Genomic DNA, 14,138 nt, shown 5'->3' on the forward strand with positions numbered 1-14,138 from the left:
TCGGAGGCAATCAGGTTAAGAAGAGGTCATGAGAGTAGGATCTGCCTGATGGGATTGGAAGGAAGCTGGGAGCCTGCTCTCCCACTCGCGCCATGTGAAGATATGGTGGAAGATGGCCGTCAGCCAGCCAGGAGGCGATTTTCATGGGGCACCAAGTCAGCCACACCTTGATCTTGGCCTTCTCAGCTGCCAAAACTGTGAGAAACACACGTCTGTTGTTTAAGCCACCCAGTTTACAGTCGTTTGTTATAGTAGCCCTAGGTGAATAAGACATTAATTTTACAAGATTCTGAACTAAATATTTGTGTAAAGCAATAAAAAAATTCCCTTTCCCAATTATAAACTATGGAGGCAGAAAGATGAAGGATTCTGGGAGACACAGCTCTGTTTCAAAAAGCAAAATGACACAGGGTGAAGTTTTATACACAAAAGCGATATAATTTTAGTGATTATAAGGAAAAAGCTTTGAAAAACCCCTAAAACATATCCCATCCTTAAACTTTTCTAGGGATACTTTACTAAAATGCAGCGGAAAGTAACCTATTGAGCTAGTTTCTAACATGGTACGATATTACCAAGGATTTATTTACGAAATTCCTCCCTTCTCAGATTGGGCTGACCTGGGAAGTACAATGTATGAATAAGTCCTGAATTATCTGACGTTTTTTACACAAAAGTCAGATTGTGTAAAACAGGCTCAACCTTGTATTACACAGCAGGCTCAACCCTTTCTGTACTGAAGCTGACAGAAGGCTGCAGCCTGGAGGCCATGTACAGGCACTGCTGGAGGCAACGTACAGGCACTGCTGGAGGCCATGTGCAGGCACTGCTGGAGGCCATGTACAGGCATTGGCTGCCTGAGGAAAAGACCCGGGGGCGGCCTGGAGGCCATGTACAGGCATTGGCTGCCTGAGGAGAAGACCCGGGGGCGGCCTGGAGGCAACGTACAGGCACCGGCTGCCTGAGGAGAAGACCCGGGGGCGGCCTGGAGGCAACGTACAGGCACCGGCTGCCTGAGGAGAAGACCCGGGGGCGGCCTGGAGGCCATGTACAGGCACCGGCTGCCTGAGGAGAAGACCTGGGGGCAGCCTGGAGGCCATGTACAGGCACTGCTGGAGGCCATGTACAGGCATTGGCTGCCTGAGGAGAAGACCCGGGGGCGGCCTGGAGGCAACGTACAGGCACCGGCTGCCTGAGGAGAAGACCCGGGGGCGGCCTGGAGGCAACGTACAGGCACCGGCTGCCTGAGGAAAAGACCCGGGGGCGGCCTGGAGGCAACGTACAGGCACCGGCTGCCTGAGGAGAAGACCCGGGGGCGGCCTGGAGGCAACGTACAGGCACCGGCTGCCTGAGGAGAAGACCCGGGGGCGGCCTGGAGGCAACGTACAGGCACGGGGGTCTGAGGAAAAGACCCGGGGGCAGCCTGGAGGCAACGTACAGGCACCGGCTGCCTGAAGAGAAGACCCGGGGGCGGCCTGGAGGCAACGTACAGGCACCGGCGGCCTGAGGAGAAGACCCGGGGGCGGCCTGGAGGCAACGTACAGGCACCGGCGGCCTGAGGAGAAGACCCGGGGGCGGCCTGGAGGCAACGTACAGGCACCGGCTGCCTGAGGAGAAGACCCGGGGGCGGCCTGGAGGCAACGTACAGGCACGGGGGCCTGAGGAAAAGACCCGGGGGCAGCCTGGAGGCCATGTACAGGCACTGCTGGAGGCCATGTACAGGCATTGGCTGCCTGAGGAGAAGACCTGGGGGCAGCCTGGAGGCAACGTACAGGCACTGGCTGCCTGAGGAGAAGACCTGGGGGCAGCCTGGAGGCCATGTACAGGCATTGGCTGCCTGAGGAGAAGACCCGGGGGCGGCCTGGAGGCAACGTACAGGCACGGGGGGGGGGGGGCTGAGGAGAAGACCCGGGGGCGGCCTGGAGGCAACGTACAGGCACCGGCTGCCTGAAGAGAAGACCCGGGGGCGGCCTGGAGGCAACGTACAGGCACCGGCGGCCTGAGGAGAAGACCCGGGGGCGGCCTGGAGGCCATGTACAGGCACCGGCTGCCTGAGGAGAAGACCCGGGGGCGGCCTGGAGGCAACGTACAGGCACCGGCTGCCTGAGGAGAAGACCCGGGGGCGGCCTGGAGGCAACGTACAGGCACCGGCTGCCTGAGGAGAAGACCCGGGGGCGGCCTGGAGGCAACGTACAGGCACCGGCGGCCTGAGGAGAAGACCCGGGGGCGGCCTGGAGGCAACGTACAGGCACCGGCTGCCTGAGGAGAAGACCGGGGGGCGGCCTGGAGGCAACGTACAGGCACGGGGGCCTGAGGAAAAGACCCGGGGGCAGCCTGGAGGCCATGTACAGGCACTGCTGGAGGCAATGTACAGGCACCGGCTGCCTGAAGAGAAGACCTGGGAACAGAGATCCTAAAAGATAAGGTCTCTTAATTCAAAATTGCCTGGAGTGGACATCTCAGTCAGATCAGTGATGTGAGGAGAAACTTTACAAGGATTTCCCCTTTAATTTGTAACTTATTTTGTTTGTGTGTGTGTCAAAGATTCTGTGTGGTTTCTTTTTGGGCACAAAGTTTTCAAGTTTTGTTTAAATAGCATGAGCAATAATTAACTTGATTTAATTCATTTAGTGACTTGCATGGCTATTAATGGTAGCATAATTCTGTTAGGCATGAAGAAAGATACTTTAAGACAAAACTTTTTCAACTTTTCCTGAAAGCTGACTCGTTGCTCTTGCCCACAATGGCCAGGGTTGTTGCATGTGACCAAACAATTCAGTTCAGTGAGTAACATACTCTTTTCTAGAAAAGCACAATGTATGGAATTTCCCCTTCTTGCCCTATTCCTCCTTCTATGCCCCTTTCCACCTAGCCCCCTCCTCCACTGGCAGAGAGAGATGGAGAGGAAAAAAAACAAGCCTCAACTTTTTAAAATTCTCTCAAGTATTATTTGTGTCAATATATTACCTCTCACACCCATACATGAATATATATAATTAACTTTATAAAACAAATATGAAACTGAGTTAGTAGTTAGAGAAAAGACATATTTTTTAGTGTATGTATTAACACTTGGAATTGTAGTCTCTCCCTCAATACCTGGAAAAGTACCAGCAAAACAGAAGTACATGTAATTCTCTGGACTTAGAGTCCAATTAAATCCAACACAACTTTATATATATTCAATTAACTGACATAAATTGTTAATTTTAATTTATTTAGGTTGTATATGGAAAGACATATGATATAGGAAATGGGTCTGTTTCTATTTCTAGTATATTTTTCAAAACATTGTGATCATCAAACGTTTTTTATCATCCATCACATGCCTCTCATTGTGCTACATGTTAGGTTTGTCCAGCAGACCTCAGCTAGAATCCAGTCTGCAGAGATACCTGTTTAGGTTTTACAGTTTTGAAAACATTTCAACACTTCAAAATAAATACAAGAAAATCCAAATATCACATTTCTTTTTTAGAAATGGAAGATCTAACAATGGAGATTTCTACAGCACTAAACCCAATTATGGTAGAAAAGTAAAGGTAAACATTTTAAAGAAAAAAATTTGAGAGATACGCTTACTTATATAAGTTTTAAATCAATATCAAATAGGACAACTTGGAAAAAATATTTTTTACATGAGTGGATCACAAACAAATAATATACTTTATATTATAAATATAGTTATATATGATCTGCCAATCTTGAAAATCTGTAAATAATCAGTCAGGAAAAGGAACATAAAAAATTTTAAAATGAACAAACTGTAGAGATATGCCGTTCCAAAAAATAAATTCTAATTTTACAACTACATAAAATATTTACTTTTAATAGTGATGAAAAAATGCCAAGATGAAACAACAAAAATAACTTTATTTTTCTTGGTAAACATTTCACATATTTATTTTATTCGTTTATGTTTTAGTATTAAATATTAACTATATGTTGTATCCAATATTAGCAAGGAAATGAGAAACAAAACTCTCTCCTGAGCATCACTACTGTTAAGAGGCATAAACTGCCTGGGGGACCATTTTGCAATGGCCTGTTTGTCTGACTGTTTATCCCACTCCTTACAGTCAGAACTAAAGACATTTCTTTAGGGACTTTCTTTTGAAAAATATTCTAAGTAGAAACAAAGTACTACCAAATGGCTTCCTGTCATCTCACCCTCCTTGTATTAAATTTTTTTATATCCTTTGACCAGTAATTCTACTCACTCGTCAAAGATGTTCACAATATTTTTATATGAGGTTTTTCATGTGCAGCATCATTTACAATAATTAAAATTGGATTGATACCAAATTTCTAACAATAGGGGAATTGATGAGATAATGCATAGAGGAATGCAGTATAGCTATTAAAAGTACTGTTATAAAAAGAAATTTAATGACATGGGAAAATGCTCATGGCAATCTGTGAAGTGGAAAAAAAAGTGGTTTAAGGGACTATGTATACAATGATTTCATTGTCAAAAATAGTAAATAGATAAGATAGAAGAATAAACATCAAAATGTCACCAGCTATCTCTGGGTAATGTTCATGGGGGAGGAAATATTTACAAATGATTTTTACATAATTTGCAAACTTTCTACAATGAACACTTTGTTTCACTTTCTGACATTCTTTTTTAAGATGTAATCATAGAACTTGAGAGAAGCAAGATCCTTTAACTCTATGTATTGTCTCCATTGACAGGGTGCACGCCTCCATTGGGGGTGAAGCTGACAGAGGCCAGGCTGCCTACACCCTGTGCATTCGTTTGCCTTGTCTGACTGTTTATCCCACTCCTTACAGTCAGAACTAAAGACATTTTTTTAGGGACTTTCTTTCGAAAAATATTCTAAGTAGAAACAAAGTACTACCAAATGGCTTCCTGTCATCTCGCCCTCCTTGTATTAAACTGATTGATACCAATTTCTTGTGTTCAAGAAAGTGGAATACTTCTCTGCTGTTTCCTCAACTTCTACTCCCTCCAATTAGCTAACTTTCATTATGGTAAATAATTCACTATTTTTCAGTTATATAGTACCTTTGTGTAAAGGGACAGTCTTTTCCAAACACTTGTTAATCCTAAACACACCCTTGGGAAGCAGGTAAAAATTACTAGAGAGAAGGGAAAAAAGAGGGTAATGCCAAAGGTAGTAAACGATATCAATAAAACACCTCACTTGTTTCAGGTTTCTGTTGGCAGAAATCTGTGCTATGCCAAATAATGAGTATCTTAGATTATGGTGATGCTGAAGAGAGAAATGATTTGTGGGATACATATTTCAGACCTTCTATGTAGAGTGAAGACCTTTACGTGTAGGTTACAGTGTTGTGTTCAGAGTACAGATTGCAGGAGCAAGATTTCTGGATTCAATTCTTAGCTTCCTTATTTACTAGACATGTGATACCGGGTAAGTCATTTATAGTAATTTTTCTGGCCTCAGTCTTCTCATCTGGAAAATGAGAAATAATAATAAAATCTAGCATATAGTATCATGCTAGATATCATAAGGACTAAATGAAATTATAAATATAAAACATTAAAAGCAACTCCCAGAACATGATAAGTGCTATAAAAATGTTACCTATTCTTAGTAACTTTAAAATAAATTATTTTAAAGGGAAAAATTAAAAAGGAGACAAGACTTGTATTATCCCTATATTATTCAACATCAAACTTTACAGATTTCAGTAAAAAGAGCAAAACTCCCCAAATCTCTAATCCTAGGTTAGTAGGAAGTATGCTTAAAGGTTAGAGATTATTACTGGTCCCCAATACAACTGAATTGGAAGAATAGTTTGCATGTGCTGGGTCCTATGACTCTGGGATACCACCTCCAGAAAAGTTTATCACCCTTTGCTTTAACTTAATAATAGAGGCAACTGAGTTACTGTATAACTAGAATTGGTGAACATACTGAAATGGGAACACTATCACAATCAGAACCTTCACTGACTGTTTGACCTTGAGTGTTTATCCCACATCTGCCCCATGGGCAAATTGACATTAGTTTATTGGAGTAAATTTAAAACACTTTTTTCCTATTTGCCTTGTTCTCATACACTCAATGCTGGCAAAATACAAAATATTAAGGGGTTTGTACTGTTTATGACATACTTTTATTGTTAATCAACAATAATTTTGAAACCCTCATAACCAAAGCATCTTTTTTCCCACAAGTTCAAAAAAATATTGATGCTTTTGCAGACCTGGTCACTTGCTGAAAGTTGGAGTATTGAATAGGGTGAAAAAATTAGAGACATGGGAGAAAGAAAATATATCCTACAACAGTTTAGTTTCTTTCATTTCCAGCAAAATAAAAGTAAAAACCATTTTGTGTTGCATTTGATGTTAACATACTTGATACATTTCTGCTAATATAAATATGTCTGAAAAGGTCACATTTAATACTAACTGAATACAAAATCAGGCATAATGAAAACTCTCTATTCATTCTGATGCTTTGGCTTTGCAGCACTGTGTCTGCGCTCAGTCATTATTTCGTAGTGTCGGTGTCCCTCTGTGGACTGCAGACTCCGTGGCAGCAGTCACTCTCGGGTTGATGCATAGACTCAGGCTCTTAATAAATAGTAGTTGAGTAAATGACTGTACAAATGAGTGAACCAATTTATCTCAGATTCTTAGTCTTCTAATCTTCCCTTCAAATTACTAGGCATCATGTGTCGTATTGTTACTTTTAGCACATTAATAAAGTGAGAATTTTTAAATCTAATTATGCCTTTCAAATAGCACACACTAGTTGTTATTAATAAAAAAGCATTGCTTTGCTTAGTACTCCTTGGTTATTGTAGTTAGATTCCACATTAGAGGATGCTGTCCATGTTTCTGCCCAAAGTTAGAACCTCTTATCATCTTGAGTTACATTCAGGAAGTGATTTATTTGCCAAAAAAAAAAAAAAAAAAAAAAAGCAATTGCCCCTATTACCACAGTGCAAAAAGTCAGGGCAGAACACAAAGCATCTGGCCTGAATCTGAGTCTCAGATGAGAAGGGGCAGTGAGAGCCACAGTGCTCAACTGGAGATGAAACAGGCAAGGTAGCTGTGGAGCACGCAGGACAATGGTGGCGATGCCGAGATGATTCAGCCTGTCACACCCAGCTAAGGCTTTGCTCTGGTCCCAAAGGCAGCTTAAACTAAAAGTTTATATTAAGACTCCACTATTTATCTTTCATATAATTATAATTTATTTTATATAATTATGCTTTAGCAAATTTTAGAGTAAATTTCTAGTTTTTATTTCACAATGTTGTGTCATTCATTTCCAACAAATCCTTCCTAAAATCTCTATATGTCTAGTTGTGGAAGAATCTTTCTAGATTTTCTAAGTTCCATTTTAACCCAATTAAATTAAGTATTAATTGCAAGAGGACTTTGTGTACATTCATAAAATATATGCATGTAAATGAAAAATATACAATCCTAGAGATGCAATATTTTCAGTGGGTTTATTATTTATTTATTTATTTACTGTAGTTTTTTGAAGTGAGAAGCAGGGAGGCAGAGAGACAGACTCCCACATGCACTGGACCAGGATCCACCTGGCATACACACTAGGGGGGTGATGCTGTAGCCATTTGGGGTGTTGCTCTGTTGCAACTGGAGCCATTCTAGCACCTGAGGTGTAGGCCACGGAGCCATCCTCAACACCTGGGCCAACTTTGCTCCAATGAAGCCTTGGCTGAGGGAGGAGAAGAGAGAGAGAAGAAGAAGAAGGGGAAAGGTGGAGAAGCAGATGGGAACTTCTAGTGCCCTGGCTGGGATTCAAACCTGGGACTTATGCATGCCAGGCTGACACTCTACTACTGAGCCAATCAGCCAGGGCCTTATGTGGGTTTATTTTTAAATATTTTAAATGTATCTGAGAGTTTTTTTTGTGAGAAAAATAATATGCAGAATTAATGAAACAGAAAGTGAACTAATTCTAAGTTTCTAAAAATAATGTCATTCTTTTGGCAAGGTAGAAATATGTTATATCATAATCTTTACACAGTATAAGTTAGTGTAGTCATAAAAATAATACACCAGAGCCATTAATTTAGTAAAACCCCATATAAATATTTACTATCACATCAGTAGCAGTATAACAAAGGTATTTTTAAAAATCTTATACTTACATTGGCATCTTTCCCAGCTAATTTACATAATTCCACCCGTTCCTTTGCAGCAGGCCAATAAATCTGTAAAACATTTCAAGGTGTGTTAGAATCAAATATCTAAGGCACCCTATAATTCTAATTAAGGAAGTAAGAATGCAAATTTAAAGAGTGGATATCAAGCCAAAAATATGTTGTTAGATACGGTGTAAAAATTTTGAGATTTAGTATTTTACAAAGTTACCGTAAAAATTTTCTAAAACAAAACAAAACTGTCCAGAACCATCCACTTTTATTTGTTAATCTTATTTCCTTTAAAATGCATTTATTAATAGATAAGTTATGTTCATAAAGCTGTAAGTTCTTATTGTGATATCAACAGAATTTCAGATTAGCATTTGCTTAAGTAGGAGAGTCTATATCAGGAGTCGAGAACCTATGGCTCACGGGCCAGATGTGGCTCTTCTGATGGCTGCATCTGGCTCGCAGACAAATCTTTAATAAAAAAATAATATTAAAAATATAAAACATTCTCATGTATTACAATCCATTCATTTCCTACCACTCATGTTCATGGTTGCGGGTGGCTGGAACCAATCACAGCTGTCCTCTGGGACAACACCAAATTTTTATTGGATAATGCATAATGTACACAGGTCGTTGTATGGCTCTCATGGAATTACATTTTAAAATATGTGGCATTCATGGCTCTCTCAGCCAAAAAGTTCCCTACCTCTGGTCTATATCATACCCTGTTTCTCTGTGTTTGCTTAGAGTGGCAGTGCACTATTAAACATGGGCAATGCGGTGCGGTAACAGCTTTTCGTCACAAGAGCTCATCACTTACTCCAACCCAAAGACCAGTGTCAATTTGTTGATAATACAGGTTGGGCAAAAGTAGGTTTACAGTTGATTGTATGGAAAATAAGACAATAACAATACAAGAACTGGTTTGTGTACTCACAACTGTGAACCTGCTTTTGTCCTACCCTAATTAACACTTATGGAGCTCAGATGCATCTGACACTTACTTAAGCATTTTATATGTATCATCTTATCCAAAATCTCATATTGACTCTATGTGATAGCTCTAGTTACCCTCTTCATTTTCAGGTCATAAAACTTACTCGTAGAGTCATGAAATAACATGTCAAGGGCCAGAGCAGAATTGAAATATGACCCGAAGAGCTTCCTGAACAAGAGGAAAAGGTGTCTCAACCACTACATCAGGGGTCCCCAAACTACAGCCCGCGGGCCACATGTGGCCCCCAGAGGCCATTTATCCACCCCCGCTGCACTTCCGGAAGGGGCACCTCTTTCATTGGTGGTCAGTGAGAGGAGTACATTGACCATCTCATTAGCCAAAAGCAGGCTCATCGTTCCTATTGAAATACTGGTCAGTTTCTTGATTTAAATTTACTTGTTCTTTATTTTAAATATTGTATTTGTTCCCGTTTTGTTTTTTACTTTAAAATAAGACATGTGCAGTGTGCATAGGGATTTGTTCATAGTTTTTTTTTATAGTCCTGCCCTCCAACGGTCTAAGGGACAGTGAACTGGCCCCCTGTGTAGAAAGTTTGGGGACCCCTGCACTACATAATACAGGAAATAGTGTTTGGGCAAATAATTAAGGACAAAGGTAGCAAACTCCTTGGATGCTAGGTTTTAATTATATGTTAATATTTTTTCTTTTTTTTTTTGATGTAGACAAAGTCAGAGAGGGAGAGACAGCAACAGACAGGAAGGGAGAGAGATGAGAAGCATCAATTCTTTGTTGCAGCACTTTAATTATTCATCAATTGGTTTCTCGTATGTGCTTTGATGAAGGGGGTAGGGGGGCTACAGCAGAGCATGTGACCACTTGCTCAAGCCAGCGATCTTTGCACTCAAGCCAGCGATCATGTGGGGGCTACAGCAGAGCAAGTGATCCCTTGCTCAAGCCAGTAACCTTGGGCTTCAAGCCAGTGACCTCTAGGCTCAAGCAAGCAACCATGGGTCATATCTATGATCCCATGCTCAAGCCAGCAAACCCGCGCTCAAGCTCGTGAGTCCACGTTCAAGTCGGATGAGCTCACGCTCAAGTCGGATGAGCCTGTTCTCAAGCCAGTGATCTCGGGATTTTGAACCTGGGTCCTCCACAAGCCAGTCTGATGCTCTATCCACTGCCCTACCACCTGGTCAGGCATTTTTTAGTAGTATTGAATCTATCATAAAGGTTTGATTTTTTTTGTTGTTATTTATTTATTTTTGTTTTTTAACAAACTTTAGAAATTCTGTCATGAAGTTTTTGGAAAGTAAAGTTCAAACAGGTACATTACTTCATTAGCTCACAGAAAGAAATGCTCTCTGTTAAGCTATAAGCAAGGAGAAACAAGAAACGCAAGGTCTTAGTTGCTGACAATGTTCCAAGAGTTCTGACAAACTCTATTATGTTCCTCCCCAATGTTAACAGAAGATATTTTAAGAGGTGAGGAAAAGGAAAATATCCTGAGGGAATACATTGAAAGAGACTTGTTAAACCTGGAATTAACAAATTATTTAGAAGCCACTAATGTTTTATGAATTATCTTCACAGTGAAACTTTAGGGTTTTATGAATAAAGAACAGAGAAATAGCACTTAAAGCCTCTTATTAGAAATGAAAATATTGAGATTTTTTTCAATAAAGCAAAGTTGTTCATTTTAGAGCATACTTTAACAACCTACAATCCAAAGATGGACATAGACCAGGTGGTTGAGCCAGGAGTAGTGCAAATGGCAAGCTAACCTTGATAGGGTTCACAATAAGGACCTAAAGATGCTATTTATTCAGACATGGTTTAAATCACTGCAATTATACTTTCACACAATTTTAAATAGTAGCCAGTAGTCAAACATGAATGCACTACAGTAATAAAAAGCAATAAGAATGGATCTTAGCAATGCATTATTACATGAACAACATATATTCTTTAAAATTACAAGCAGCATAATCTCCTTAGAATAACATTAAAAACAACTGAAATAAGATAGATACATTTTAGGTATATGTATATATATGAGAAGAAATGCATGAGAGTGATGAATACAGAATTACAGGATTCAGGATGATGGTGTCTAAGATTGAAAAAAAGAAACAAGGAAAAATTGGCAGTAAAAAACAAGTTATTGCCTGACCAGGTGGTGGTGCAGTGGATAGAGCGTCGGACTGGGATGCCGAGGACCCAGGTTCGAGACTCCGAGGTTGCCAGCTTGAGCGCAGGCTCATTTGATTTGAGCAAAAGCTCACCAGCTTGGACCTAAGGTCACTGGCTCGAGCGAGGGGTTACTCGGTCCGCTGAAGGCCCACAGTTAAGGCACATATGAGAAAGTGATCAATGAACAACTAAGGTGTCGCAATGTGCAACGAAAAACTAGTGATTGATGCTTCTCATCTCTCTGTTCCTGTCTGTCTGCCCCTGTCTGTCCTTCTCTCTGACTCTCTCTCTCTGTCTCTGTAAAAAAAAAAAAAAAAAAAAAAGGAAAGAAATAAGTTATTTACCAGATTTTAGCTTTTGTTCTGGATGACACACAATTAAAAACAGCTAAGCAATGAAAATTAGTAAATAGAGAAACCAAAAATGTTCCATGCATAGGCCAATTGACAATAGTCATCAACCTACAATTGTGAAGCCCTAAATAAATGAATGAATGAATAGAAGAAATAAAACACTGCTGCTGGGCAGAAAATTTGAAAGTTTCTTCAAGTTTTATTTTTTATTGTTTATTATTTTTATAAATCACTAATAGAAATAATATTGAACTGAGTGATCTTATTCTCTCCTTTACAAATGGCATCTTGAATTTATGAAATTATTGCTTCCTATTTGATCTTATGAATTCAAGGTAGCCTCTCACTTTTTCTTGCTGATTCTTTTAAAAATTAATTGTGATAAAATGTACATAAAATTTTCATTTTAGCTATTTTAAGTGCACAGTTCAATATTAAGTATACTCACTTAGTACAACCAATTTCCAGAATTCTTTCATTACACAAAACTGCAACTCTATACTTATGATTTTGTTTATTATAGTGATTCTACTTTGTATCATTGGACTGAAAATAAATTGTACACAAGAATGCATGTCCATGATCTCTCAATCGGTTTAATTTTTAGCTTATTTTCTTTGGTCTTTAATCTTGACTAATATTTTTTCAATTCCTTTAGCTATAATAAATCCTTTCTTTTCTATTTTATAAGATGATGAGATTTAATAACATTTCAAAAATAAATTTAGACCATTTATAGATTTGGTCAAACCTGAATATCTTATTAGTATTAATACTATAAAAAAGAAAAGGAAAATATAGAACTCTTTCATTTTTAGTAAATGAAACTGAAAGAAGTAAATGGTCATCAGAGTATTCTATTTTTTACCTTAAAACAGTGTACTAGTTGAGTTAAATTATGCAATAAATGAAGTTTCTAAAATTTATTTTGAATATATTTATGGGGGATTCAAAACAGAGGGAGCTATTTAAAATTAACAAAATGTGAAAGCAATCTTTGTATCATTTTTGAAATCTAACTGACAGGTCCAAAGTTAGCACAAAGTAGTTACTAATCATCGATCATTATTTCATTAGGCACATGACTATGAAGGGCTTTCAGTATGCCCAGAAGGTGTGGCATTGAGGTGCTAGGATTTGAGAAAGCAAGACAGCTCTGTAGCTAGATAGAAGAACTCATTTCCATGGGAAATATAAAGTGAGGAGAGATCACAGAGGATAGAGCTATTGTGCTTGGGGAGAACCAAAGAACATCGATGGAACCAGAAACATCAATGGTAAACAACAGTTTCTACCAGTCTGACTCTGAACCATTGCTTTAAACTGTTTGCTCTTAATAGTTTTTATACTAACCTAATAGTTTAGTTTAATAGTTTCAACTCTATTTTTTTCTTAAGGACCTGACATTAAAATAGTGATTCTAGATTTCTTTGTTTCTTTGCAAAAGAATACAAATAGCTAAAAGATGTTTTAATGTCTTTGTACATTTTCAGTTATTGATTATAAGGCATGTAATTATAAATTAAATGTGCCATCCTAGTGTGTGAAGCAATATAACTAAAATTTGAACAGTGGGTGAATGTTGTATAAAAATACACAGCACTGGGAACTTGTTGCACTCCAGAAACCAATTTTAATAAAATCTCCGATTTTCTGTTTACAAAGCAGACTTTTCCCCCAAGATGTTATTATATATAATTTTTCATCATTTATCTTCAATCCCATAAAGTCTAGCACCTGTTAAAAATATAAATTATCTTTGGAACATTATTATTATTACACAGGAATTCTAAGATAGTATCACAAAGATAATTTTACCTCTTAAAGTAACATTGAAGCCTTAAAAGTAAAGATTAGAAGGAATTATATATTGGCTTATTTTGACACAATGTTGTCAAGAATCTAGGCATAACAAATAAAATTACCTTAATAACAACCACCTAGGAGATATCTGATTGTTTTCCAGACTAAACATTTACTTAAAAAAACACCATTGTAGTTGTGCCAATATTTAAAAGATCATTTTAATTATGATTTACGGTCGGATTTTCTTTTGTTTGCCACCTAGTCATTAGAATAAAGTCTTTTTTTTAAAAAAATGTTTGATTCCTTGTTGATAAAGACTTTAAAGAAATATAATTTTTCTTAATTCAATCTAAAAACAGAAGAAAGCAAATAAACCACACTCATATTTACATAGAGTTTGCAGAAATATGTTCAAGTAACATTTTTTCAATGATCTTTTGAAGTTATTATGTAACATACAGCTCTATCTCTAGTTATAGATTCCACCATGTTCATATTTTTCCAGTCAAATTGTGTGTGGTTATAGAGGGTGAAAAGCAGTAACAAGAAAGGAAACAGAGACAGAATTATAGGTACCCACAGGAAGATACAGAGATGCTAAATCTGATGGGTATAAAATAACATATTTCACATGTAATCTCAAGTTTTAACATAGTTAATACAAAAGCTCAAAAAATACCTAGCACCTGATACATTTT

General features: G+C 38.7%; 1 protein-coding gene across 3 annotated transcripts in view; it reads right to left on the reverse strand.

Annotated features, from left to right (window-relative positions):
- Positions 1-14,138, reverse strand: part of SEMA3D (semaphorin 3D) — a 244,634-nt gene that overhangs the window by 90,495 nt on the left and 140,001 nt on the right. For all 3 annotated transcript variants that reach the window (XM_066353974.1, XM_066353975.1, XM_066353976.1), the window contains one exon: positions 8,128-8,190. In XM_066353974.1, the coding sequence (XP_066210071.1) occupies positions 8,128-8,190 (63 nt within the window). The remainder of the gene's footprint in view (positions 1-8,127; positions 8,191-14,138) is intronic.

The sequence above is a fragment of the Saccopteryx leptura genome, chromosome 12 (genome assembly GCF_036850995.1).
Source record: "Saccopteryx leptura isolate mSacLep1 chromosome 12, mSacLep1_pri_phased_curated, whole genome shotgun sequence".
NCBI lineage: Eukaryota > Metazoa > Chordata > Mammalia > Chiroptera > Emballonuridae > Saccopteryx > Saccopteryx leptura.